The sequence below is a fragment of the Amblyraja radiata genome, unplaced genomic scaffold (genome assembly GCF_010909765.2).
Source record: "Amblyraja radiata isolate CabotCenter1 unplaced genomic scaffold, sAmbRad1.1.pri scaffold_709_ctg1, whole genome shotgun sequence".
NCBI lineage: Eukaryota > Metazoa > Chordata > Chondrichthyes > Rajiformes > Rajidae > Amblyraja > Amblyraja radiata.
Window position 1 is genome coordinate 318 of NW_022630727.1, and position 25,833 is coordinate 26,150.

General features: G+C 48.4%; 2 protein-coding genes across 3 annotated transcripts; one reads left to right on the forward strand and one right to left on the reverse strand.

Annotated features, from left to right (window-relative positions):
- The first annotated feature begins 555 nt into the window (after positions 1-555).
- On the forward strand, positions 556-2,811 carry LOC116970302 (G-protein coupled receptor family C group 5 member C-like). 2 transcript variants are annotated; one of them, XM_033016974.1, is made up of 4 exons: positions 556-1,485; positions 1,764-1,852; positions 2,073-2,120; positions 2,777-2,811. In XM_033016974.1, the coding sequence occupies exons 1-3, from the start codon at positions 564-566 to the stop codon at positions 2,112-2,114; spliced, it is 1,053 nt and encodes a 350-aa protein (XP_032872865.1). In that variant the 5' UTR covers positions 556-563; the 3' UTR covers positions 2,115-2,120; positions 2,777-2,811. The 2 variants fall into 2 exon arrangements, with proteins under 2 accessions (XP_032872865.1, XP_032872864.1); XM_033016973.1 differs by lacking the exon at positions 2,777-2,811 and having other exon boundaries at positions 2,073-2,394.
- Positions 2,812-3,726: 915 nt separating this feature from the next.
- Positions 3,727-25,292, reverse strand: ercc1 (ERCC excision repair 1, endonuclease non-catalytic subunit; the record flags this gene model as incomplete). The annotated part of the gene is made up of 4 exons (XM_033016975.1): positions 3,727-3,872; positions 4,200-4,276; positions 4,602-4,703; positions 24,993-25,292. Coding segments are annotated over 4 exons (600 nt in total), but the record flags the coding sequence as incomplete, so codon positions are not given.
- Between the last annotated feature and the right edge of the window lie 541 nt (positions 25,293-25,833).

Sequence of the window (25,833 nt, forward strand, 5' to 3'; positions counted from 1 at the left end):
GTTTAACTTGGCATCGTGTACAGCACGATGGTGGGCCGAAGGGCCTTTTCCAGTGCAGTACTGTTCTCTGTTAAAGGAGAGGGATGGGGGGAGGGAGACAATTTAGCTTTGCAAAGGTTTATAAACCTGCCCCACCTTCTCCCTTCCTGATTAACCCTCCACTCTCTTCCCCTTCCTTATTTAATCCTTTACTCCCATTTATTTCCTTCCTCCCTCTTTCCCCTCTCTCCTCCTCCCTCATTTACACCCTATAATCCATTCCTTCCCTATCTCCCTCCTCCTTCTCTTCCCCCTCACCCTCTCTTTTTCCACCCTCTCTTTCCCCTCCCTCATTTATGCTTTTTAATCACTTCTTTCCTCCTCTCTCTCCCTCTCCCCTTCCTCGTTTACACACTTTGATCCTCTATCTTTCCCTCCTCCCCTCTCTCTCCCTCCCTTGCTCATGCCATTTAATCTATAATCCCTTCTTTTCCCTCTCCCCCCCTATCTCTCCCCCTTCCTCGTTTACGCCCTCTAATCCCCTCTCTCTTTCTATCCCTCCTCTCCACCAGACTCCATCCAAGATGGCCACCGCTCCAGTTGGTTGTCGGAGAGACCTGAACTGGATTTACTTCGGCCTGTGTGGCCTAAAGGAGGCCTGGGGCATTCTTGTGGAGTCCCTGGCCTCCTTCGGCCTACTATTTGGGGCCTGCCTGCTGCTTGCCCTGCTCATAATTGAAGTACGGGCCCGAAAAACAGACGGGAAGGGCCGGTTCGCTCTCCGGGCCTCGCTAGGCCTTGGAGCCTGGGGCCTAGTAGGCCTGAGCCTGGCTTTCGTGGTCAGGCCTCACCCCGACAACTGCTCGGCCCGCCGCATCCTCTTCGGGTGCCTCTGCGGCCTGTGTTTCAGCTGTCTTTCGGCCCTGGCTGGTAGTTTGGCCTGGAAATCTCGCTACGGCCGCCCGCCGAGAGATGGGGCTTGCCTGGCGGCGGCCCTGGGCCTGTTCTCAGTGGAGTGCGTCATAAAGGCCTCCTGGCTCCTAACATCCACCGTCAGGGCCAGACCTTTGGAACGGGAGGCTGGACAGAGCCCTTGCTCGATCGCCAAGGCTGATTTCACCGGAGCCTCGGCATATGTTATGGGCCTGCTGCTCCTTGGCCTAGTTCTGGCAGGCCTGGGCCTACGTTGCCCTGGGAAACGGGACCGCAGGCTTGCAGCCTACCTCCTCTCTTCGGCCTGTGCTTCCGTGGTGGTCTGGGCGGCCTGCTTTGGGGCCTATCTCGGCGGAGAGAGAAGGCCACGCCTGGGAGCAAGACCTGATGCTTGGGATGACCCCCCCCTCGCCTCCCTCCTCCTCGCCCAGGGATGGGTCTTCCTCTGCCTCTGTCTCGCCCCCTGGGTCATCGAGGGAGCCAGGGGGCAGAGGCGGAGGGAGAGGGAGAGGGAGGTAGGTCCGAACGAGGTCTACACCGTCAACAAGGCCTTCCGCACGGAGGTGGGAGATGGTGAGTGAGGGAGGGAGGGAGAGGGGGAGGAAGAGGGAGAAAGAGAAAGGGAGGCAGTGAGGCAGGGAGGCAGGGAGGGAGAGAGGGCGAGAGAGGGAGAGGGAGAGAGGGAGGAAGAGAGGGAGAGGGAGAAAGGGAGGAAGAGAGGGAGAAAGAGAAATGGAGGGAGAGGCAGGGTGGGAGGTGTTAGAGAGGGATAGATGGAGGGAGGGAAGGAGGGAGAGGGAGGCAGATGTGATACGCATTAAATATTCTCTCTCCCCTCTCTCTCCTACCAGAGAATCCGATAAACTCTACCCTCGACGATGTCTCTCTCAACTTAGAACCAAAATCGATCGATTCAGAGCAGAAATCTCTCGAACACTCTGTGAGTGTCCCCTCCCACCCCGTCTCCCTCCTCTCCTTCCTCCCTGCCCTCCTTTCTCCATCTGTCCTCTCCCTCTCTTCTTTCCTGCTCTCTCCCTCCCTCTATCCCCATCCTACCATCCCTCTCTCCTTCTCTCCTTCTCTCCCTCCCCCCTCTCCCTCCCTCCCTCTCTCCCCATCCCTCTCTCACACTAACTCTTTCTCCTCTCTTCCCCCAACAGATTCGAAAACAAGATCCACTTTATCGAACCCACTTTATCTGAGTCTCGGTAATGCTGTAGATTTTACCTCAGGACCCTGTTTCCTCCCTCCCTCCCCCTCTCCTCTCTTTCAGACTCTCAAACTTACTCATACACTCATTCCCTCTCTCCCTCCCTCTCTCACCGTCCCCCGTCCCATCACACACTCCTCCTGGGGGTCAGACACACACACGTCTTTCAATAGTCACAGTGTCAGAGTGATACAGCGTAGAAACAAGCCCTTTGGCCCAACTTGCACACACCGGCCAACATGTCCCATCTACACTAGTCCCACGTGCCTACGTTTGACCCATATCTTTACAAATCTGTCCTATCCATGTACCTGTCCAAGTGTCGTGATCGTCCCTCAACTGCCTCCTCTGGCAGCTCGTTCCATATTCTCACCACCCTATGTGTGGAAAAGTTACCCGTCAGGTTCCTATTAAATCTTTTCCCCTTCACCTTAAAACTAAGTCCTCTGATCTTCGATTCCCCTACTCTGGGCAAGAGACCCTGTGCGTCTACCCAATCTATTCCTCTCATAACTTTGTACATCTCGAAAAGATCACCCCTCATCCTCCTGCAGTCCAAGAATGGGATTCCTAGCCTGCTCCAACGTCTCCTTGTCGCAAAGACCCCTTGAGTCCTGGCAACAACCTCGTAAATCTTCTCCGCATCCTTTCCAGCTTGCCAACATCTTTCCAACCACACGGTGCCCAGAACTGAACACAATACTCTAAAGGTAGACAAAAATGCTGGAGAAACTCAGCGCGTGAGGCAGCATCTATGGAGCGAAGGAAATAGGCGACTTTTCGGGTCGAGACCCTTCAATACTCTAAATGCAGCCTCACCAACGTCTTGTACAACTGCAACATGACCTCCCAACTTCTGTCCTCAATACTCTGACTGAAGAAGGCCAATGTGCCAAAAGACCTTATCTATCTGTGACGTCACTTTCAGGCAACTGTGTACCTGCGCCTCGAGATCTTTGTTTTAAGAGCTTCAAAAGTAAAATTTATTCAAATCCACGCTGAATATAATCTTGTCGTTATTGTGGGAACTGAGATTATCAAACAGTATTGAACAGCCCTTCGGCCCACTGAGTCTGTGCTAAACACCACCAAGTTAAACTCATCTCCTGAGAGAAGGGGAGGGAGAGGGGGGAGAGTGAGGGGGGGGGGAGTAGTTTAGTTTAGAGATAGAGGGGGAGAGAGATAGGAGAGAGGGGCAGAGAGTGGGGGGAGAGGTGGGGGAGAAAGATAAGTTTTGTTTTGTTTATTGTATTAGTTTAGAAAGAGATGGGGAGAGAGAGAGAGGAGAGGGAGAGAGGTTTAGTTTTGGTTAGTTTAGAGAGCGGGGAGAGAAAGAGAGAGAGAGGGGGGAAGGAGAGGGGTTTAGTTTAGTTTTGGTTAGTTTAGAGAGCGGGGAGAGAGAGGGGTTTAGTTTAGTTAATTGTCACGTGTGTAACAAAAGTTCACTGTACCTTGGTACACATGACAATGAACTAAATTAAATTGAGAAAGAGAGGGGAGGGAGTGAGAGAAGGAGAGGGAGAGATGGAGCAAGGGAGGGAGTGGGGGAGAGAATGTATCTTCTTTTCGTTGACTGCATCGCACGCAACAAGAAAGCTTTTCACTGTAACTCTGTACACGTGACAATAATTAACCGAAACTATTAATTACCTTTGATATGTAATCCTGTTCCACTTTCTCCTTCAATATATCAGCTGGCTTATTCTCGTACATCTTGTAGGTTTCCAGGTACCGCGCTGTTTCTTCAACGCTGCAATGGGTAGAGCGAGAGTGTGTGATGAACCGGTGCAGAACGAGGGAGCGAGAGAATGAGTGTGAGAAAGTTTGAGAACGATTTGGTAAATTCAAGAAAGTTTGAGGGAGGGGGAGGGAAGGAGGGATAGAGGGAGGGTGGGAAGGAATGAATGTGAGAACGTTTTGGAACGTTTTTTGAGAGATGAGAGGGAAAGGGAGAGAGAGAGATGGAGATAGAGAGGGAGGGAGGGGGATAGAGAGGGGAGGGAGGGTGAGAGAGAGTGAGAGAGGGAGGGAGGGAGATACAGAGGGAGAGAGGGACGGAGGGAGAGAGGGAATGTACCTCCAAACTAGAATCAATGTGCAATCTGCTAGGATACAAATTCGAGCCAAATCGTTGAGGACGTCGTGAGGGTGTTTCTGGGGAAATAAACGTTGGGATTGGGTGTCATTTAAATCAAATCAGTTACACGCTCTCTCCCCTCACCTTTCTCCCCTAGTCTCTCCCCATCTCTCTCTCTCCCCTAACACTCTACCTCTCTCCCCCACTCTCTACTCTATCTCCTCATTCCCCCTCTCTCGCCTGTCGCTCTCTCCCCCTCCCTCCCTATTTTCTCAAACTTTCTAAAACTTACCACACTAATTCCCTCCCACCCTCCATCCCTCAAGCTTTCGAAAACTTTATCAACATTTCTCCTACTCACTCACTCCCTCCCCCCCCCCTCCATCCCCTTCCCCTCCTCACCGTATCCACTTGAACCAGAAGTATTCTTAGAGCAAAATCCTTTCCTCGATTTCCAAGGCTTCGATGAACGTAATCAGGGTGTAGACAATGATATCGGAGACTGTAGGAAGAGAGAGAGGGGGAGAGAGGAGGGAGAGAGGGGTAGAGGGGAGAGAGAGGGGGGGGGGTGACAGAGGGGGGGAGAGAGAGGGTGTTCAGTTTATTGTTACGTGTATCGAGGTACAGTGAAAAGATTTTTTGTTGCATGCTATCCAGTCAGCGGAAAGAATATCTATCTATACATAACTAAAGCTCTGATCTTGTTATCTTCCAGTTTGCGCGGTCTTTCTATTTGCGCGCACACGGTACACGATAACGCTAAGATTTTTCGTCAGCTTACTCACTATTCTCCTGTGCTGTGAGTGCTCCACATTTTGTTCCGATCGGTGGTCTAATGTGAAAGTTAGAGAGGTTTAAAAATCTTAAAAATCGCGTGTGCGCAGATCGGTCTCCTCTCCTGCCAGTCAGCGCCGTGTGGATTGGTGTTTTCTCCTGTCACTCTGCAGGACGGTCTGCTCCTTCCTGTGCCATCGCGTCTCTACTGGAGCTGAGGATGGCCAGCAGTGGTTTCCAACCGGACACAATTTTCGGAGGGGCCAGAAGATGTCGGCGTGGGAGAGTGGAGATTCTGATCCCGGCGGAGGAGAACGTCCAGTGACCAGCGCCCGCTGGGAGTCCTCATTGCACCGTCCACTCCAGCCCCTTCCCCTCTGGACCACCTCGCTGGCTCCTGCCTCCTTCCCCCGTGATACCCCCCCCAGGTGCGTGCTGTGAGTAATTACTTAGGGTAGGCACTAGGCAGTCAGTCCACTTTTAAATCATCTTAAAAATCGTTCATGCGCAGATTGGTGTCCTTTCCTATGGGCATGCGCAGCACCTTGCACCCAGGCCATGGTGCCAAGGCAGAATTTGAGCTACCTTTATTGCCCGTTGCTAGTGAAGGCTTGAAGCAGCGTCCACGGCAAGTGAGTTGAACATTGTACATTTTTTTTGTCTTGTTTGAATGTAGTTTTTATTTATTTTTTAAACTGGGTATGTGTGTGGGGGACGGGGGGTGGATAAACTTTAAAAATCTTTCCCCTGCATGGGGAACCCGACCTTTTCTCTGTCGGGTCTCCGTTGTCGTTGGGGCCGAGCACCGTGGAGCGGCATCCAACCGGAACGACCTGGGGCTCCAGTCGCATAGCCTGCGGACTTACTTACCATCGCGGAGCTGGCCGAGTTTGGAGCGGGAGGAGCTGTGGTGGCGAGCTGCTACAGCCCAACCCCAGAGATTCGGAGGCTCCAACGCAGGTCTGGTGGACAGTAACACCTGGAGCCCACGGGTCCTTGCTGGGAGACCGCTTTTTGGGGCTTCCGCAATGGCGCCTTCTCCCGCCCGAGTTGCGGGGTTGAGGATCACCTGCAGCGGGGCCTTATATCGCCCGGCGTGGCTTTAAATGACCGCGGGACTTGTTAGCGCCTGCCAGGGGCTCCAACACCAAGACCCGGAGCGCAGCCTTGCATCGCCCGGCACGGCTTTAAATGGCCGCGGGATTTATTAGTGCACGCCGGGGGCTTTGACTCTGACATCGGGAGGAGAATGAGGAGTGCAGGGGAGAGATAAGACTTTGCCTTCCATCACAGTGAGGAGGAGCCATCTTGGGGAACGGCTGCTAACCAGCAGCCGTCCGTTTAATTCACTTTTTTTTTGTAGTTCTAGTGAGTCATGTGTTTTGTTTGTGGGAGAAATAGACTTTTTAATGTGGGGGGAAGGGGGTAACTATATTTCTAGGTCCCTACCTGGTCGGTGAGGCAGCTTTTTCTCCGGGCTGCCCCGTCGACCCGTCCTCGTGGCCTACCAGCGGGCGTGGAGCGCCGTTTGCTGGCAGGGACCGCCCAGCACCTTGGCTTCGGTGGCAGCACAGCGCTGGAGCGCTATCGCGGAGCGGAGCGGGCGATGCCTTGCCTGGGTCGCCGCGCTGGATCGACGCGCTGGAGCTCCGGTGAGCTGTGACCGCCGAGTTCAACACCTCCGGGCTGCGGGTCTACGGAGCGGAGCGGGCGGCGCCGACTTCAACATCGGGAGCCTGGGAGCTCCAAACCGACGCGGCCTTGTCGGCTTCGGAAGCCGCGGTCTCCGGTAAGGAAGCGGCCGTTCCAGGAGGCCCAGCCGCTGAGAGGACTCTCCCGACGCCGGGACAACAGCACCCGGCGAGAACGGCCAGGAACATCGGGCCTCCGTAGAGGCTATAGCGGAGGCCTCAATAGGCCTGACTTTGGGAGAACTGGGGATGGGGACTGGACATTGTGCCTTCCCCCACAGTGGTAACCATTGAGGGGGGATGATTTTTGTGTGTAAGTGATTATTTTAGTTTGTGTCCAAGATGGCGGTCGGAAGGGAGAGTGTACGCTGGCGCGGTTTAGCTGCCGCTGCTCTCTCTCTTCACATTGTGTTTTTGATTTTTTTTGTCTTTGGATCGAATTCTGTCTTTAATTTGTGTATTGGTGATGTCTTTATTATTTATATTACTCCGATTATATGTTTTTTACTCTTGTTAAATTCTGTAAGGTGTCCTTGAGACTTTTGAAAGGCGCCCATAAATAAAATGTATTATTATTATTATTATTATTATTATTATTCACTGTGATGGATGTTTGTGTAAATTGTGTTGTGTCTTGGTACTTCTTCTTTTTTGTATGACTGCAGAAACCAAATTTTGTTTGAACCTCTTGGTTCAAATGACAACAAATAAATTGTATTATATTGTATTGAAAGGCACGGGAGAATTATGCCTACCTAAGATCGATTGTTAAAATAATAACCATTTAATAATAATGACTGAATTTAGGAAATGAATTGGGAATCTTTTCTATTTATATTTTAATAATTACCTTTTTATAATAGTAGTCAGGTAGGGAGGGAGAGGTGGGGGGGGAGAGAGGGGGGTTGTGAGAGGGGGCGTGAGAGGGGGGGGAGAGAGGGAGGGGGGAGGGGAGAGAGGGTGAGAGGGGAGAGAGATGGGGGGAGAGAGAGGGAGAGGGGGGGGTTGTGAGAGGGGGCGTGAGGAGAGGGGGGGGGGGAGAGAGGGAGAGGGGGGAGGGGAGAGGGGGGAGAGGGGGGGAGAGAGGGGGAGAGAGGGGGGGCTGAGAGGGGGGAGAGAGAGGGGGGGAGAGAGAGGGAGGGGGGGTTGTGAGAGGGGGCGTGAGAGGGGGGGGAGAGGGAGGGGGAGAGAGTGGGGGGAGGGGGGGAGAGAGAGATGGGGAGGGAGGGGGGGAGAGGGGTGAGAGAGGGGGGGGGGTAAGAGAGGGGTGGGTGTGAGAGGGAGGGGGAGATATTAGTCACAGCATACCCTGAAGGCACGTGCCTGTACCCCCTCTCCCCAACCGTCTTTTCTCTGAGCTCTCATACCCCTCCTCCCCCCATTCACATCCCACCCACGCATCCCCTCCCCCACAACCCACCCCGTCCACACCCACACCCCCCCCCCGGCCACACACCCTCTATCCGGCTCCACAAAGCTCGCTGCCCTCCCCCCCCACACCCCGCCAACACACACACTCTCCCCCACACACCCCCTCCCCCACACACACCCCGCCAACACACACCCCCTCCCCCACACACACTCTCCCCCACACACACCCCGCCAACACACACCCCCTCCCCCACACACACACTCTCCCCCACACACACCCTGCCAACACACACCCCCTCCCCCACACACACCCCCCTCCCCCACACACACCCCGCCCACACACACCCCCTGAGAGAGGAGAGGGAGAGGGTGTGGGTTGGGAGAGGAAGAGAGGGAGGGAAGGATTGAAGGAATGAGTGAGAGCATTTGAGAAAGCTTTGGAAAGTTTGAGAGGGAGGGGGAAATGGAGGGGAAGAGGGAGGGATCGAATGCGTGAGAAAGTTTCAAGAGGGAGGGAGGGATAGAGAGGGAGAGAGTGCAGAAACAGGCCCTTTGGCCCACCAAGTTCCTCTCTCCCTCCCTCTCTCCCTCTCTAGCCCTCACCCCCTCCCTCTTCAACGCGAGGGCTCTCGCTTAACTTTTTTTCCCTGTTGCCAGCCGGGCAACCTTGGCAGCTTTTTAGGTTGCCAAATGACAGTTTAGGTGGTCATTTAAGATGGCTTGCATGACGTGTGCGATAATGTGCTCGGACGAAGTGCGTAGTTACCAGTCGGAATTATACTCAATGAAGCATTCACATATTATTTCTGCTTCAAATAAAGTCACAAACTAAACATTCACCAATCAAGACATGATATATCCCACAATGACATGCAGCAAAATTATAAGACAGTATCTCAACTCTTTTTACACATTGCAATTAATGCATTAATTGCAATTAATGCAATTTCTATTAGTTCTTTCCACTTCCAAACAAAAATGTGGTTGAATTATTCAGCGTATGATCAACCTGTGTCAATAAATCCTGGACCATGGTAACATATATGCGTACGTATAGTTGTGAATGTTGCTCATTAAATAACCACAGTACTGATATTCCATATTAAGAGCATTGATTTGCCGTTAAAATGAATTCTGTAATAACGTGTCAACGGTAGCAGTGACAATCGAACACTGCGGTTTTAATGTTTCACGTGTTCACAATATAATTAATCCATCTTTATGGATTAAATCAAATAATAATATTGGGAATTAAAACATATTTGATTGCATTCCGTTATCAAACATAGTCAATGTTCGCTCTAAAGAAATTTCCAGGACAATAGGGTCAGGGAGGGGGGTGTGTGTGAATCAGTGCGGGGTGGATAGATGGCGGGGGGGTGGGGGGGATGGGGGGCGGTGGTTAGAAGGCAGTCGGTGCAGAATGGATGGATTGAGGCAGGTGAATTAGTACGTGTTGGTTGGAGTAGGTAAAATTGTGAGGGGAGAGCACGGGGGATGTCAGTGATGTTGAATGGGGGGGGGAGAGATCAGCGCAGGATGAATGGGGGAGGGTCAGTACAGTGTGGATCGGAGGGTCTGTGCAGGATGAATGGGAGATCACTACAGGATGAATGAGGGGAAGGTGCAGGGTAAATGGAGGGTGGGTCAGTACGGGATGGATGGAGAAGTGCAGGATGGATGGGAAAGGGGTAAGTACAGGGTGAATTGGGGGGGGGGTGGCAGGAGTCAATGCGAGGTGGATAGGGTGATCAGCGCAGGATGAATAGATTAGGGGGGGGGAGATGGGGAGGGGAGCACAGGGGATGTCAGTGAGGACTGAATAGAGGCGGGAATGGGGATCAGTGCGGGATGGAGATAAGGGGTACCAGGATAAGGGGGGAGGGGGGGTGGAGGGGGCGTACAAGAGAGAGAGAGAGAGAGAAAGGTGGGCGAGGTGGGGAGTAAGGAAGGTCAGCGCTCCTCGGACAACATTCCCCCGCTGCCTTGGCCGTTGGGAACTCGACGCCACCGCCTCCCTCCTCCGCCAGCCAACAGCAAGGTGCGGGGCCAAGCGGTGCAGCTCAAAGATCTATGGTGCAGCTGCTTCAGAAGTGTTGGAGCGAATGACGGGTCTCGCACAGGGACCGCGACCGCGGCTCCATCTCCTCCTCCTCCCTGATCGCGGCCGCTGCTTGCAAACCCGCTAACGGCGATAACCGCTTTCAAAACAAACCCTCCTGCACGCCGAGGTCTCCCCCTCCCTCCCTCCTCCCGGTCTCGGCGTGCGGGAGGGTTTGTTTTGAAAGTGGGCCGTTAGCGGATTTGCAAGCAGCGGCCCTTATCAGGGCGGGCGGGAGGCGGGAGGAGGAGGTAATGGAGCCGCTGTCGCTGTTCGGGGGCCGTCATTCGCTTCGACCCTTCGTCACCCCGCATCTAGTATCTTTCCCACACAATACAGCCGTCACCGCCAACACAAAATGGTGCGTTCCTTTTCTCCTGAGATGCTGCCTGACCCATGGAGTTACTCCAGTTTTTTTGTGTCTATCTTCGGTACAAACCAGTATCTGGTTGCCAAGCCGGGCAAAATGACTCGGTGTTTAGGCTGCCCGGCGGCGCTTTGAGTGGTCAATGGCACCCGGGCAACCGTTAATTTCGAGCCCTGCAACGCCCCATCCTCTCCTCCTCCCCCTCCCTGCCTCTGGGAGAGAGAGAGGGGGGGAGAAAGGGAGGGGGAGAGGGAGAAAAGGGGATGGAGAAAGGGAGAGGGGGGGAGAGAGAGAAAGGGAGGGGGAGGGGAGAGGGAAAGTGAGGGGGGGGGGCGAGCAGGAGGGAGAGGAAGGGAGAGAGATGGCGAGAGGTAGTGAGGGAGAGGCTTCATAAGATCATGGAATCATCAGTTTAACCATCATTGTGTGTTTCATCTCAGTGCAACAGAGTAACTATGAAGTAAACAAGGAGTGATTTATATCAGTTTAACCATCATTATCTGTGGGTGATCATTGATGATTCACCTCCCCTCACCATTATCTCGGTGTACCTGTGTGTAACTCTGTGAGTGTTTTATACTTGTTTATGCAACATTATCACAGTGTGACCATTGATGATTTCACCTCCCCTCACCATTATCTCAGTGTACCTGTGCAGCGTAGGTTCACCAGGTTAATTCCCGGGATGGCGGCACCGTCATACACTGAGAGAATGGAGCAGCTGGGTATGTATACCCCTGAGTTTAGAAGGATGAGAGGGTATCTTATTGAAACATAAAAGATTATTAAGGGTTTGGACATGCTAGAGGCAATAAACATGTTCCTGATGTTGGGGGAGTCTAGAACCAGGGGCCACAGTTTAAGAATAAGGGGTAAGCCATTTAGAACGGAGATGAGGAAATACTTTTTCACCCAGAGAGTTGTGAGTCTGTGGAATTCTCTGCCTCAGAAGGCAGTGGAGTCCGGTTCCCTGGATAATTTCAAAAGAGAGCAAGATAGGGCTTAAACATAGCGGAGTCAGGGGATATGGGTAGAAGGCAGGAACAGGGTACTGAATGGGGATGATCAGCTATGATCACATTGAATGGTGATGTTGCTCGAAGGGCCGAATGGCCTACTCCTGCACCTATTGTCTATTGTAACTCTGTGTGTTTTATATCAGTTTATCCATCATTAACACAGTGTGAACATTGATGAAATCATCTCCCCTCACAATGAGCTTGTCTAATCTTCTGGAATTGCTTGACTAATCTTCTGGAATATTTTGAGGATGTGACTGGTAAAATGGATGAAGGGGTGCCAGTGGATGTAGTGTATCTAGACTTTCAGAAAGCCTTTGATAAGGTCCCGCATGGGAGACTGGTGACTAAAATTAGAGCACACGTTATTGGGGGTAGGGTGTTGACAAGGATAGAAAATTGGTTGGCAGACCGGAAGCAAACAGTAGGAGTGAACGGGTCCTTTTCAGAATGGCAGGCAGTGGCGAGTGGAGTGCCGCAAGGCTCGGTGTTGGGGCCCCAACTGTTCACCATATATATTAATGATTTGGAAGAGGGAATTAGGAGCAACACTAGCAAGTTTGCGGATGACACAAAGCTGGGTGGCAGTGTGAACCGTGAAGAGGATGTTAGCAGGTTGCAGTGTGACCTGGACAGGTTGAGTGAGTGGGCAGATGCGTGGCAGATGCAGTATAACATAGATAAATGTGAGGTTATCCACTTTGGCAGCAAAAACAAGGGGGCAGATTATTATCTCAATGGGGTTATGTTAGGTAAGGGGGAGGTGCAGCGAGACCTGGGCGTCACTTAAAGTTGGCATGCAGGTGCAGCAGGCAGTGAAGAAAGCAAATGGAATGTTGGCCTTCATAACAAGAGGATTTCAGTATAGGAGTAAGGTTCTTCTGCAGTTGTATAGGGCTGGAGTATTGTGTTCAGTTTTGGTCTCCTAATTTGAGGAAGGACATCCTTGTGATTGAGTTCAAGTTCAAATTAGTTTATTGTCATGTGTCCCTGATAGGACAATGAAATTCTTGCTTTGCTTCGGCACACAGAACATAGTAGGCATTTACTACAAAACAGATCAATGTGTCCATATACTATAATATAAATATATTGTAGGTTTACGAGATTGATCCCTGGGATTGAAAAAGCTACTTTTCTTAACAACTAAACAGGTTCGCTTCTTAATAAACAGACACCACACAAACTGTTTGGTAGACCAGTTCAAAACTTTCCTTATTATCGGCCGATGGAAGGGAGGGAGAACTCCAGTCAAGTGACCAATACAGACACTTGACCGTCCTCCGTCCACTTCTCTGAACAACAGAATTACATTGCATTAAATAGGGTTTTTTTGTCCCCTTAGCACATTCCACAGACATTAGTCATGGTCAGAGGCCAATTTAATATCTTCTTATATTTTTAATTAAAATTCGGCTTCATCATTCCATCCTTTTATCAAAATTTTGATAACAACTACAGTCCTTGCTGAGTACATATGAAAGACCATAAGCATCTCATCAGACAAATTAATAGTACACTAGTAACACAATCAATTCATAGTGGACAATCGTTCCACAAGTCCCTCCAAACATTTTAAATGGCCACCAACCTCCCCCGGACGTGACACTAAGATACTACCATAGGACAGGAAAAGGATCATAAAAATTGCTCAGCCTTTATTCGGCTTCGCTTGGAATTCCCCGTGTGCTGGTGTAACTGGTTCATGCTTCTCTTGTGTGGCACTGCATTTGCAACATTTCAATGCCCTGTCACAAATATACTGTTTCCTAAAAATACACCAGTGCCTTGGTTGTGGCAAAAACAGGTAGATTTAACTGGCCTTTGCAGACCTCTTACTGTCTGTAGTCAGGTTATCTTTGCTGCGCTTGTCATGTTTGACTTCAATCTTGTTTAAAAGGAGGTGTGTACCATCCTTTAAATGTGGGTTAGTCCGCAAGTTTGCCATTCTGAAGAAAGTTCAGTCCATGTGGGCTGGGCCACCCCAGAATAAAGGGAGCGTCAAAGCCCATCGTCCTTGTTTCAACAAACTGTTCACAGTCAATCAAATGTATCCAACGACGATGATCTTCAATCTTTACAGCAGTTCATGTTGTTAGCAATACTTGGTTGTTCTTTTCAATACAGTCTCAATTTCTTCTTGTCCCAGCACCATTATCATATAGCTTTTATGGCCTTGGTCACTAGTTTCCAGCAAAAACTCCTCCAACCTGGGAATGTAGATCTGGCAAGACATGGGTTAATTGCCGTCCATACATAATTAGTTAATTGCCTAGGGCCTGTAAGTGGCTTCCCCCCACTCTCCAGGGGGTGGAAACAGCAGCTTTTCCTGTATCAATAAAAAGTTGTAAATCTTGTCCACCAGCTGAGTTTCTCCAGCACTTTTGTCTACCTTTGATCCTCCAGTATCTCCAGTTCCTTCTTAACACTTCCCTGTGAATTTATTATTTAATCCGATTATATCCGAAGAGGCTCTCCCCACCTAAATATTCAATTCTCCAAATATGTTCTCTTCCCCAATCTACTTTATCTTCTCACCTTTCATCCCTCATTGTGAGTTCCCACAAACCCCCTTTTGTAAGCCATAAGACAATTTTTCATCTACCTTCATTTCCCTCACACAGCCCATGCTACAGCAACATCTTTTTGTTTGCTTGCAAACAGTAATCTTGCTTCATTTGCATTTTAAAAGACAACCTCTGTTATCATATCAAAACAATCTTTCCCAAAAGAACTCACTCAGAATCAGTAATCAATAATACATTTTCTTTTTCTCTGTGGTTTTGACATTTCCAATCTCATTTAACACTTTAATCGGATGAGCCTCTTTTTTAACTTGGTTCAAAAGATTTATAATCAACCAACATTTTACCATTCGAGTATAGCCCCCCCCCCCCCCCCATTCATGACTGTTTCTTAACAGACCATAACCTGTCTGACCATTTGCATTTTAAAGGACAAACTGTTCTTAAAGCGACGCACAACTTTGCTCATTGTTTCTAATTTTACACATTCCATCTACAAAAAACATTGTTTTACCAGCAGTACATATACAAAAACATTGTTTTACCAGCAGTATATAATATTTCATCTTCAAATACGTCTCTTTGTAATTTACTTTCCCTTTTTCTGACAAGACTTCTGTTTACCAAAATCCTGGTTACCTAACCCTAATTGGACATTGATCCAGATCATGATTAGTCAGACTCCCCTTGACTTTTCAGTCTCCCTACCCTATCCTCATTTCTCCATTGAATTTTCCTTCATCCCCAATTTTTTATAACATAGTTGCTTGTCAGAAAAAGGATTTACCTCCGGGGTAATTCTGTTTTGCAATCCCCATTGGCTCTTTCCACCATCCCAGATGCCTGTGGGTGGTGTGTACAGTGAATTGCTGTCGGATATTAAAATGTGCACATTTTTCCTTATTAATAGTGGTTGGTAGAGCTTCACTCCACCTACTAAATAAATCTAAAATCACTAAGCAATATTTATAACACTGGGCCCTTGGCATTTCAATAAAATCAATCTGTATGCATTCAAACGATCGTGATGGCATTGGCGTCACCCCTGAGGGTATCTTAATTGATTTGCCTGGATTACTTCGTAAAAATGTATTGTATACACCAACTTGTCCAAGCGGGGTGTGCTGAATCAATGGCACAGCCCTCTTGTTTCCATAGTTATTTTTATATATAAGAGGCGTCCCTCTGTAATGTACATACCTCCTTCATGTTTGGCAGGACCGTTCTATTTGCTAGCATCTGTTCAGCTGCTGAAACTACGCATTTGGATGTACAGGCTGCCTGTTTGGATACACTATCAGCAACCTATTGCCTTTTGCTATAGGGTCCCCAGCACCAGTGTGTGCAGTACATTTAACAATGGCCAGCTGTTCTGGTAGCATCAATGCCTTAAACAAATTACGCACAGAAAGGCATTCTCGTGCTCCCAATCCTGGGGAGCTTTGTAAGGTCAGAGCTTCGAGGTATATGGATATTACTGACGGAGCTGCCAAAGGTAAGGATGCCATTGCTACTGGTAGGACGTAGGGAGGTGGACGTCTCCTAGGATTATCTAACTCCTCATCTTCACTACCAAACAGGGACGTCGTGCCAGACATGAAGTCTCCTCCAGAGGATTTACCAGTACTGGGTTTATTTTTACTAACCATCACCTGTTTCTCACCTCCTGTCTGTCTTTTAATTCTATTCTCTTGTTCCTCTGCCCACTGGCATTCTAGTTGCAATAATTTCCATCCTTTCCTAGTGCTATCCTTGTGTCTTAACTCTATCCCCTTCTTACATGCAGTATCCATCCAACTTCGAACTCTATACTCTCCTCATGCTTCTTTTCTCTGCTTCTGCTTTCCCTGTTTTAATTCCTTTCTTCCATTCCTTTCCTGCCTTCCTTTCCCATATAATTGTCTCTACATTCCATGCGCCCCCTACTGGCCAGGCTTCATCCTCCAACCGTTTGGTCAACTTGTAACTTAACATTCTAAATTTCTTATACTTAGTATTCAAATAACACATATGTTGGAAGGGACCGGGGTTCCCCCCTCACTGTTATCCAGAGCATTCCCCATAGATAGATAGAGAGAAAGAGAGAGAGAGAGAGAGAGAAAGCAGACTTCTTAATTCCAAATCGTTCAAAATATATCAACCAGGCCGACCCGCTAAATGAGACCCCAGTTTCTCAATTTGGCTGACTTTTTAATTCCGAATTGTTCCAAATATATCAACCAGGCCGACTCGCTACTCGAGACCCCAGTTTCTCAATTTGGCTGACTTTTGAACTCTTTAATATACAACCCAAGTGTCTCAACGAGGCCGACTCGCTAACCGTATACACCAACTTGTCCAAGCGGGGTGTGCTGAATCAATGGCACAGCCCTCTTGTTTCCATAGTTATTTTTATATATAAGAGGCGTCCCTCTGTAATGTACATACCTCCTTCATGTTTGGCAGGACCGTTCTATTTGCTAGCATCTGTTCAGCTGCTGAAACTACGCATTTGGATGTACAGGCTGCCTGTTTGGATACACTATCAGCAACCTATTGCCTTCTGCTATAGGGTCTCAACTTGGCAGACGTTTTAAACTTAATATACAACGCCACTTATTTCTCAACCCGACAACTCTTCGGATGTCTCAATAAGCCAGACGCACACCTCAACCCCCGTATCTCAACCCGACAAATCACGGATGTCTCAACGAGGCCGATGAGCCCTTAGTAGAGAGAGAAAAAAGAGAAAACAAAGAGAGATAGACAGAGAGAGAGAGGAACCGCTCAAGTCTTTCTGAAATATTTACACAAGCCCTGCTTAAAAATACATACACAATTCCTTCTTTAAAATACATAAAAAGCCCAACTGGTCTTACCCGTGTCTGTTTCTAAGAACCTCGGCGGGGAACCTGGATCAACCTCTGATGAAGGATCACAGACGTTCCCGGGAGTTTCTAGGGAGTCGGTCTTACAAGGGGGCCGATAGAGCTCAGTTATCTCCCTTCCAATCCCAGCAACCTCTTGCACAGTCAGCCGTTGATGTGGTCCCAGCGAGGCCTGCTAAAAAAAACGCCAATGAAAAAGCTACTTTTCTTAACAACTAAACAGGTTCGCTTCTTAATAAACAGACACCACACAAACTGTTTGGTAGACCAGTTCAAAACTTTACTTATTATCGGCCGATGGAAGGGAGGGAGAACTCCAGTCAAGTGACCAATACAGACACTTGACCGTCCTCCGTCCACTTCTCTGAACAACAGAATTACATGGCATTAAATAGGGTTTTTCTGTCCCCTTAGCACATTCCACAGACATTAGTCATGGTCAGAGGTACAGGAAAAGGTTTCCACAGAATGCATCACATCAAAGGCATTTTGTTTACATGGTACAAGATATACTAAAAACATTGGCCATTTGGTTTACGACATTTTATCTTTCTACTTCCCTGGTTCCTCTCTCATCACTTCGTCCCTCATAAACATTGGCCATTTGGTTTATGACATCTTACATCAAAGAGATCTCTCTAGCTTCTCCTCTCTGCTTGTCACTTGGGAGACAATGTTATAGGATTTATTATCTCACACACCGCATCCTGAGGCAAGCCTAATTTGAGACTAAATATAAGCTGTAAGCTAGCCCAGAAGCCAATTTAATATCTTCTTATATTTTTAACTAAAATTCGGCTTCATCAGGATGGCGGGACTGTCATATGAGGAAAGATTGAAAAGACAAGGCTTGTATTCACTGGCGTTTAGAAGGATGAGGGGATATCTTATAGAAACATATAAAATTATAAAAGGACTGGACAAGCTAGATGCAGGAAAAATGTTCCCAATGTTGGGCGAGTCCAGAACCAGGGCCACAGTCTTAGAATAAAGGGGAGATCATTTAAGACTGAGGTGAGAAAAATACGTTTTCACCCAGAGAGTAGTGAATTTATGGAATTCCCTGCCACAGAGGGCAGTGGAGGCCAAATCACTGGATGGATTTAAGAGAGAGTTAGATAGAGCTCTTGGGGCTAGTGGAGTCAAAGGATATGGGGAGAAGGCAGGCACGGGTTATTGATAGGGGACGATCAGCCATGATCACAATGAAGGGCCGAAGGGCCGAATGGCCTCCTCCTGCACCTATTTTCTATGTTTCTATCTCAGTGTATGTGTAAGCGATCTCTGTGTGATCTGTGAGTGTTTTATACACATCACAATGTATGATCATTGATGATGCTCACCCCCTCCTCACCATTATCTAAGTATAACTGTGTGTTTAACTAGTAAACTATGAGTGTTTTATACACATTGTAAGTGTGTTATCATTGATGATAAACTCACCTCCTCATTAACCATCTTTAAGTGTTTTATAGTGATTATCTAATAAATTGTGAGTGTTTTATACACAGTGTAAGCGTATGGTCAGTGATGATGATCTCATCACCTCCCCAGTTATCTCAGTGTATCTGTGTGTAGATTATAGAACACAGTGGAACTCTCTCTGTGATCACCATTGATGATGGGAGTGTAATAATCTTGGTGTGATCTACGAGTAATTATCCAGCACAGTGTAACTCAGTGATGAATTCACCTCCTCCCCTCTATTATCTCAGTGTGATCTGTGTGAGTAGGAGTGAACGGGTCCTTTTCAGAATGGCAGGCAGTGGCGAGTGGAGTGCCGCAAGTCTCGGTGTTGGGGCCGCAACTGTTTATCATATATATTAATGATTTGGAAGAGGGAATTAGGAGCAACACTAGCAAGTTTGCGGATGACACGAAGCTGGGTGGCAGTGTGAACTGTGAAGAGGATGTTAGGAGGTTGCAGGGTGACCTGGACAGGTTGAGTGAGTGGGCAGATGCGTGGCAGATACAGTATAATATAGATGATATATGATGTGAGGTTATCCACTTTGGTGGCAAAAACATGGGGGCAGATTATTATCTCAATGGGGTTAGGTTAGGTAAGGGGGAGGTACAGCGAGACCTGGGTGTCCTTGTACACCGGTCACTGAAGGTTGGCCTACAGGTACAGCAGGCAGTGAAGAAAGCTGATGGAATGCTGGCCTTCATAACAAGGATTTCAGTAAAGAAACATAGAAAATAGGTGCAGGAGGAGGCCATTCGGCCCTTCGAGCCAGCACCGCCATTCATTGTAATCATGGCTGATCGTCCCCTATTCCTATAGGAGTAGAGAAGTTCTTCTGCAGTTGTATAGGGCTCTGGTGAGACCACATCTGGAGTATTGTGTACAGTTTTGGTCTCCTAATTTGAGGAAGGACATCCTTGTGATTGAGGCTGTGCAGCGTAGGTTCACGAGATTGATCCCTGGGATGGTGGGACTGTCATAGAAAATAGAAACATAGAAAATAGGTGCAGGAGTAGGCCATTCGGCCCTTCGAGCCTGCACCGCCATTCAAAATGGTCATGGCTGATCATCCAACTCAGTATTCCGTACCTGCCTTCTCTCCATACCCACTAATCCCTTTAGCCACAAGGGCCACATCTAACTCCCTCTTAAATATAACCAATGAACTGGCCTCAACTACCTTCTGTGGCAGAGAGTTCCAGAGATTCACCACTCTCTGTGTGAAAAATGTTTTTCTCATCTCGGTCCTAAAGGATTTCCCCTCTATCCTTAAGCTGTGACCCCTTGACTTGGACTTCCCCAACATCGGGAACAATCTTCCTGCATCTAGCGTGTCCAACCCCTTAAGAATTTTGTAAGTTTCTATAAGATCCCCCCTCAATCTCCTAAATTCTAGCGAGTACAAGCCAAGTCTATCCAGTCTTTCTTCATATGAAAGTCCTGACATCCCAGGAATCAGTCTGGTGAACCTTCTCTGCACTCCCTCTATGGCAATAATGTCCTTCCTCAGATTTGGAGACCAAAACTGTACGCAAAAAAGGTGTGGTCTCACCAAGACCCCGTACAACTGCAGTAGAACCTCCCTGCTCCTATACTCAAATCCTTTTGTCATATGAGGAAAGATTGAAAAGACTAGGCTTGTATTCACTGGAGTTTAGAAGGATGAAGGGGTATCTTATAGAAACATATAAAATTAGAAAAGGACTGGACAGGCTAGATGCAGGTAAATGTTCCCAATGTTGGGCGAGTCCAGAACCGGGGGCCAGTCTTAGAATAAAGGGGAGGCCATTTAGGACTGAGGTGAGAGAAAAAAAAGTTTTCACCCAGAGAGTTGTGAATTTGTAGAATTCCCTGCCACATAGGGCAGTGGAGGCCAAATCACTGGATGGATTTAAGAGAGAGTTAGATAGAGCTCTAGGGGCTGGTGGAATCAAAGGATATGGGGAGAAGGAAGGCAAGGGTTATTGATTGGGGACGATCAGCCATGATCATAGCCATGATCAATAACCCCACTCTCACCATCGACGGTACCACTGTCTCCCCATCTCCCCAGGCCCGCAACCTTGGCGTGATCTTTGATTCCACCCTCTCCCTTGAGCCTCACATCCGCCATGTCATTAAAACCTCCTTCTTTCATCTCCGCAACATCGCCAAACTCAGACCCTCTCACACCTCCCGCTGGTGAAAGACTCATCCATGCCTTCATCTCCTGGACTATTGCAACTCACTTCTCCTTGGCATCAGCTCCACCTACATCAACCGACTCCAACTGGTCCAGAACGCAGCCGCCCGACTCATCACCCACACCAAATCCTGGCATCACATCACGCCAGTCCTCAAACAACTTCACTGGCTTCCCATCTCCCACCGGATCACCTACAAAATCCTGGTCCTCACCTACAAAGCCCTCCACCATCTGCCCCCCCCCCCCATATCTCACTGACCACATATCAATAACCCTTGCCTGCCTTCTCCCCATATCCTTTGATTCCACCAGCCCCTAGAGCTCTATCTAACTCTCTCTTAAATCCATCCAGTGATTTGGCCTCCACTGCCCTATGTGGCAGGGAATTCTACAAATTCACAACTCTCTGGGTGAAAACTTTTTTTGTCTCACCTCAGTCCTAAATGGCCTCCCCTTTATTCTAAGACTGGCCCCCGGTTCTGGACTCGCCCAACATTGGGAACATTTACCTGCATCTAGCCTGTCCAGTCCTCTCCCCCTACCAACCCTCACGGTCCCTCAGATCCACATCAGCCGGTCTCCTCTCCATCCACAAGTCCAACCTCTGCAGTTTTGGGGACAGAGCCTTCTCCAGGGCAGCTCCCAGGCTCTGGAACTCCCTCCCCCAACTGATCCGCAATTCCGTGTCCCTCACCATCTTCCAGTCCCGCCTCAAGACCCATTTCTTCACCTCTGCCTATCCTTAGCCCCACGTCCCCCTCCCTTTTCATCTGTGCATTAATTGCCTCATATTGTGTTTTGAATTGAATTCTGTCTTTACTTTGTGTACTAGTCATGTCTCTACTATTTATTTCATTCCCCTTACATGTTTTTCCTCTACCTGCTAATTTTTTGTAAGGTGTCCTTGAGACTCTTGAAAGGCGCCCATAAATACAATTTATTATTATTATTATTATAATGAATGGCGGTGCTGGGTCGAAGGGCCAAATGGACTCCTCCTGCACCTATTTTCTATGTTTCTATGATCATTGATGTCGTACAGTATCTCTGTGTATCTGTGATTGTTTTATCCACCATTATCAGTGATGCTGAACTCCCCTCCTCCCCGTCATGGTATCACCATGTGTAACTGTGATGATCTGTGTGTGTCTGACAGTGATTTATACACATTTTTACAGTAGTGTGGTAGAGTATATAACACAGTTTATATAACACAGTGATGATGAACTCCTCTCCTCCCCATTATCCCAGTGTGTGTATGTGAGTGATTATTGATGCTGTAATCAGTGTTTTATACACAGTTTATCCATCATTAACACATTATTGATGAACTCACCTCCTCCCCTCCCCTCCCCATTATCTCAGTGTAATGTGTGTGATCATTGACGCCGTACAGTATCTCTGTGTGTATCTGTGAGTGTTTTATACAGTGTAACCATCTTTAACCAGTATAACTGTGATTTGTGTGTGTCTGTGTGATTATATAACACCATGTAACGCTCTCTCTCTCACTCAGTGTAACCGTGTGTGTGTATCTGTGAGTGATTTACGCAGTGTAGCTGTGTGTGTGTGTGTGTTTATCTGTGAGTGATTTACGCAGTGTAGCTGTGTGTGTGTGTGTGTGTATCTGTGAGTGATTTACGCAGTGTACCTGCGTGTGTATCTGTGAGTGATTATATAACACAGAGTAACTCTCTCTCTCTCTCAGTGTAACTGGGTGTGTCTGTCTGTGAGTGATTTACACAGCGTAACTGTTTGTGATCCATGATTGATTTATCCACCATTATCTTTCTGTGTGATTATATAACACGGCTACATAGACACATAAATAATTGGTGCAGGAGCAGGCCATTCCCCCCATCAAGCCAGTACCACCATTCACTGCGATCATGACTGATCATCCACAATCAGTAACCCGTCCCTGCCTTCTCCCCATATCCCTTGATTCCCCTCGCCCTAAGAGCTCGATCTAACTTTCATATAATTGTATCCAGTGAATCGGCCTCCATTGCCTTCTGAGGCAGAGAATTGCACAGACTCACAACTCTCTGTGTGAAGTTTATCCTCATCTCAGTCCTAAATGGTCTATCCCTTATTCTTAAACTGTGGCCCCTGGTTCTGGACTCCCCGAACATCGGGAACATTCTTTCAGCATCTAGCATATCCAATCCCTTAATAATTTTATATGTTTCTTTCAGATATCCTCTCATCCTTCCAAATTCCAGTGAATACTAGCCCAGTTGCTCCATTTGTTCATCATATGACAGCCCTGCCATCCTGGGAATTAACCTTATGAACCTACGCTGCACTCCCCCAATAGCAAGAATGCCCTTCCTCAAAATAGAAGACCAAAGCTGCACACAATATTCCAGGTGTGGTCTATCCAGGGCCCCGTACAACTGCAGAAGGACCTCTTTGAACCTATACTCAACTCCTCTCGTTAAGAAGGCCAACATACCATTAGCTTTCTTCACTGCCTGCTGTACCTGCATGCGTACCTTCAGTGACTGATGTACAAGGACACCCAGGTCTCGTTGTACTGTCCCTTTTCTTAACCTGACACCATTCAGATAATAGGTACACAAAAATGCTGGAGAAACTCAGCGGGTGCAGCAGCATATATGGAGCGAAGGAAATAGGCAACGTTTCGGGCCGAAACCCTTTTTCAGACTGAAAAAGGGTTTCGGCCCGAAACGTTGCCTATTTCCTTCGCTCCATAGATGCTGCTGCACCCGCTGAGTTTCTCCAGCATTTTTGTGTACCTTCGATTTTCCAGCATCTGCAGTTCCTTCTTAAACACCATTCAGAGAATAAGCTGCCTTCCTGTTCTTGCCACCAAAGTGGATAACCTCACATTATTGATGAACTCCACCCGTCATGGTACCACCGTGTGTAACTGTGATAATCTGTGTGTATCTGTCAGTGATTGATATCAGTGTCACTGTGATTATATAACACAGTGATAATTGAATCACCTCCTCATTATCTCTGTGTGATATCATTGATATAGCAGAGTATTGGTGAGTGGTGAATCTCTGGAACTCTCTGCCACAGAAGGTAGTTGAGGCCAGTTCATTGGCTATAGGGGGGTTGCACGGAAGGTCACTGGGTCATAGGGCTCGACGCACGGAGCCGCTAAATCCAACTGGAAGACATCCGTCACTTGCGGTATATGTTATTAATGCTAGAAACGCGTACTTTCCTACCTGTTAAAAACCGCCAAAATGTTGAATTTTTGCGCTGAAAACAAGTGTGGGAGTCGGGGTAAGTGTGAGAGAAATGTACCTAACCAGAATTCCAAAAGTGATGCGAAATGAAGGTATAGAGAAGCGAGAACTGAAGGGACTACAGCAGCTAAAGTGCTTGGTAAACATTGAAAATATTGGGAATTATCGCGTTTGCTCACTGCATTTCATCAGGCATTATTTGTGTTTTTTCTTGATTCCTTTGGTATCTAAAAATTCTCAGAAGTGATAAATCTGGCTGTAAATTTTCTTCAGATGCGTTTTCATTTTGTATGTGAAAACCCATGAGAACCATGGGCGATTAAAAAAAATTACAGCCAGATTTATCACTTCTGAAACTTTTTAGATGCCAAAGGAATCAAGAAAAAAACACAAATAATGCCTTAGTTGATTAAATGCAGTGAGCAAACGGCCAATGTTCGCCAAGCACTCTGGCTGTTGTTGTCCCCTTCAGCTCTCATTTCTATCTACCGTCATTTCTCCTCACTTTTGGAATTCTGAAGTATGCTAAATGTCTCTCACGCTTATCCCGAATTCCATAATTATTTACAGCGCAAAAATTGACAATTTCAGCGGGTTTTAACGGGCCTGCTACGCTGGAAACAATGATAAGTGCCTACCTGCAGTACATCGCGTGTAATCCATTTGGAGTAGCGTAGCAACAGTACGGGTCATGGGTCGTGACCCGACTGCCGTGAAACCTCCCTATATTTAAGAGGGAGTTAGATGTGGCCCTTGTGGCTAAAGGGATCAGGGGGTATGGAGAGAAGGCAGGTACGGGATACTGAGTTGGACGATCAGCCATGATCATATTGAATGGCGGTGCAGGCTCGAAGGGCCGAATGGCCTACTCCTGCACCTATTTTCTATGTATCTGAGTATTTTATCCAGTTTAGTTGTAATTATTGATGAACTCAACTCCTCCCCTCTCCCAACATGATACCACCGTGTGTAACTGTGTGATGATCTCAGTCGTGTAACAAAGTAACTGTGAGTGATTATTGATGTAGTAATGTGTGAGTGTCTATATAACAGTTTATCACGTTATTGATGAAACCTCCTCCCCTCCCAATTATCTCATTGATGATACAACACTGTGTGATTATATCTGTGATGATATTACACTGTGTGTGATTATTTATACACCGTTTATCACATTATTGTTCAACTCACCTCCTTCCCTCCCCCCGTCATGGCGGCGCCGCCGTCTCACTGACGTCAGCGTCCGGGGTGGAGGGGGGTCACAAACGTCACCCCAGGGCGGGGACAAAGACGTCAACCCATGGAGGTGGAGGGTCACGGCCAAAGTTCCGCTCTTTAGGTTGAGGTGAGCGGCGATGGTCCTCCGGGCCGGTCCTCCAGACGGGGTGAGGCGAGCGCCGATGGTTCTCCGGGCCGGTCCTCCAGACGGGATGAGGCGAGCGCCGATGGTCCTCCAGCCTGGGCCTAAGCGCGAGAGCGGGCGGAGCGGCCGCGAGCGACAAGTCGAGGATCAACCGCCAGCGGGGACGTGGCCTGGGCCGAGGTGAAGGGGACCCGCACTGGCCGGCGGCCCGGGTGGGCGAGGCGGGGGGAGGCGGGGGGAGGCGGGGCCCGGGTGGGCGAGGCGGGGCCCGGGTGGGCGAGGGGAGGAGGGGGAGTGCAAGCGGGAGTGGGTTTGGTGCCGAGGGGGATGAATGGGAGCAGGGAACTGAGGCCTCAAGTGAGCCAAGGAATGGGGTTGGAAGTCAGGTGGGGGTAAGGAGGAGGGAGCAAAGGGGGGTAAGGAGCAGGAGGCGGCGACGGGTACGGGGCAGGGAGCCACAGGGAGGAAGCCCCTGTTTGGGGGTGGGGAGGATTTAGTTTACGAAGTGAAACCAGGGCAGAGTCTTCACTGTGAATGGCAGGGGACTGGGGGAATGTGTAGAGCCGAGATATCTAGAAGCACAGGTACGAATTGGGCTGAAGGGCATTTTTCCACGCTGTAGCACTCTATGACAAAGTGTTGGAGCAACTCAGCAGGTCAGGCAGCATCTGTGGAG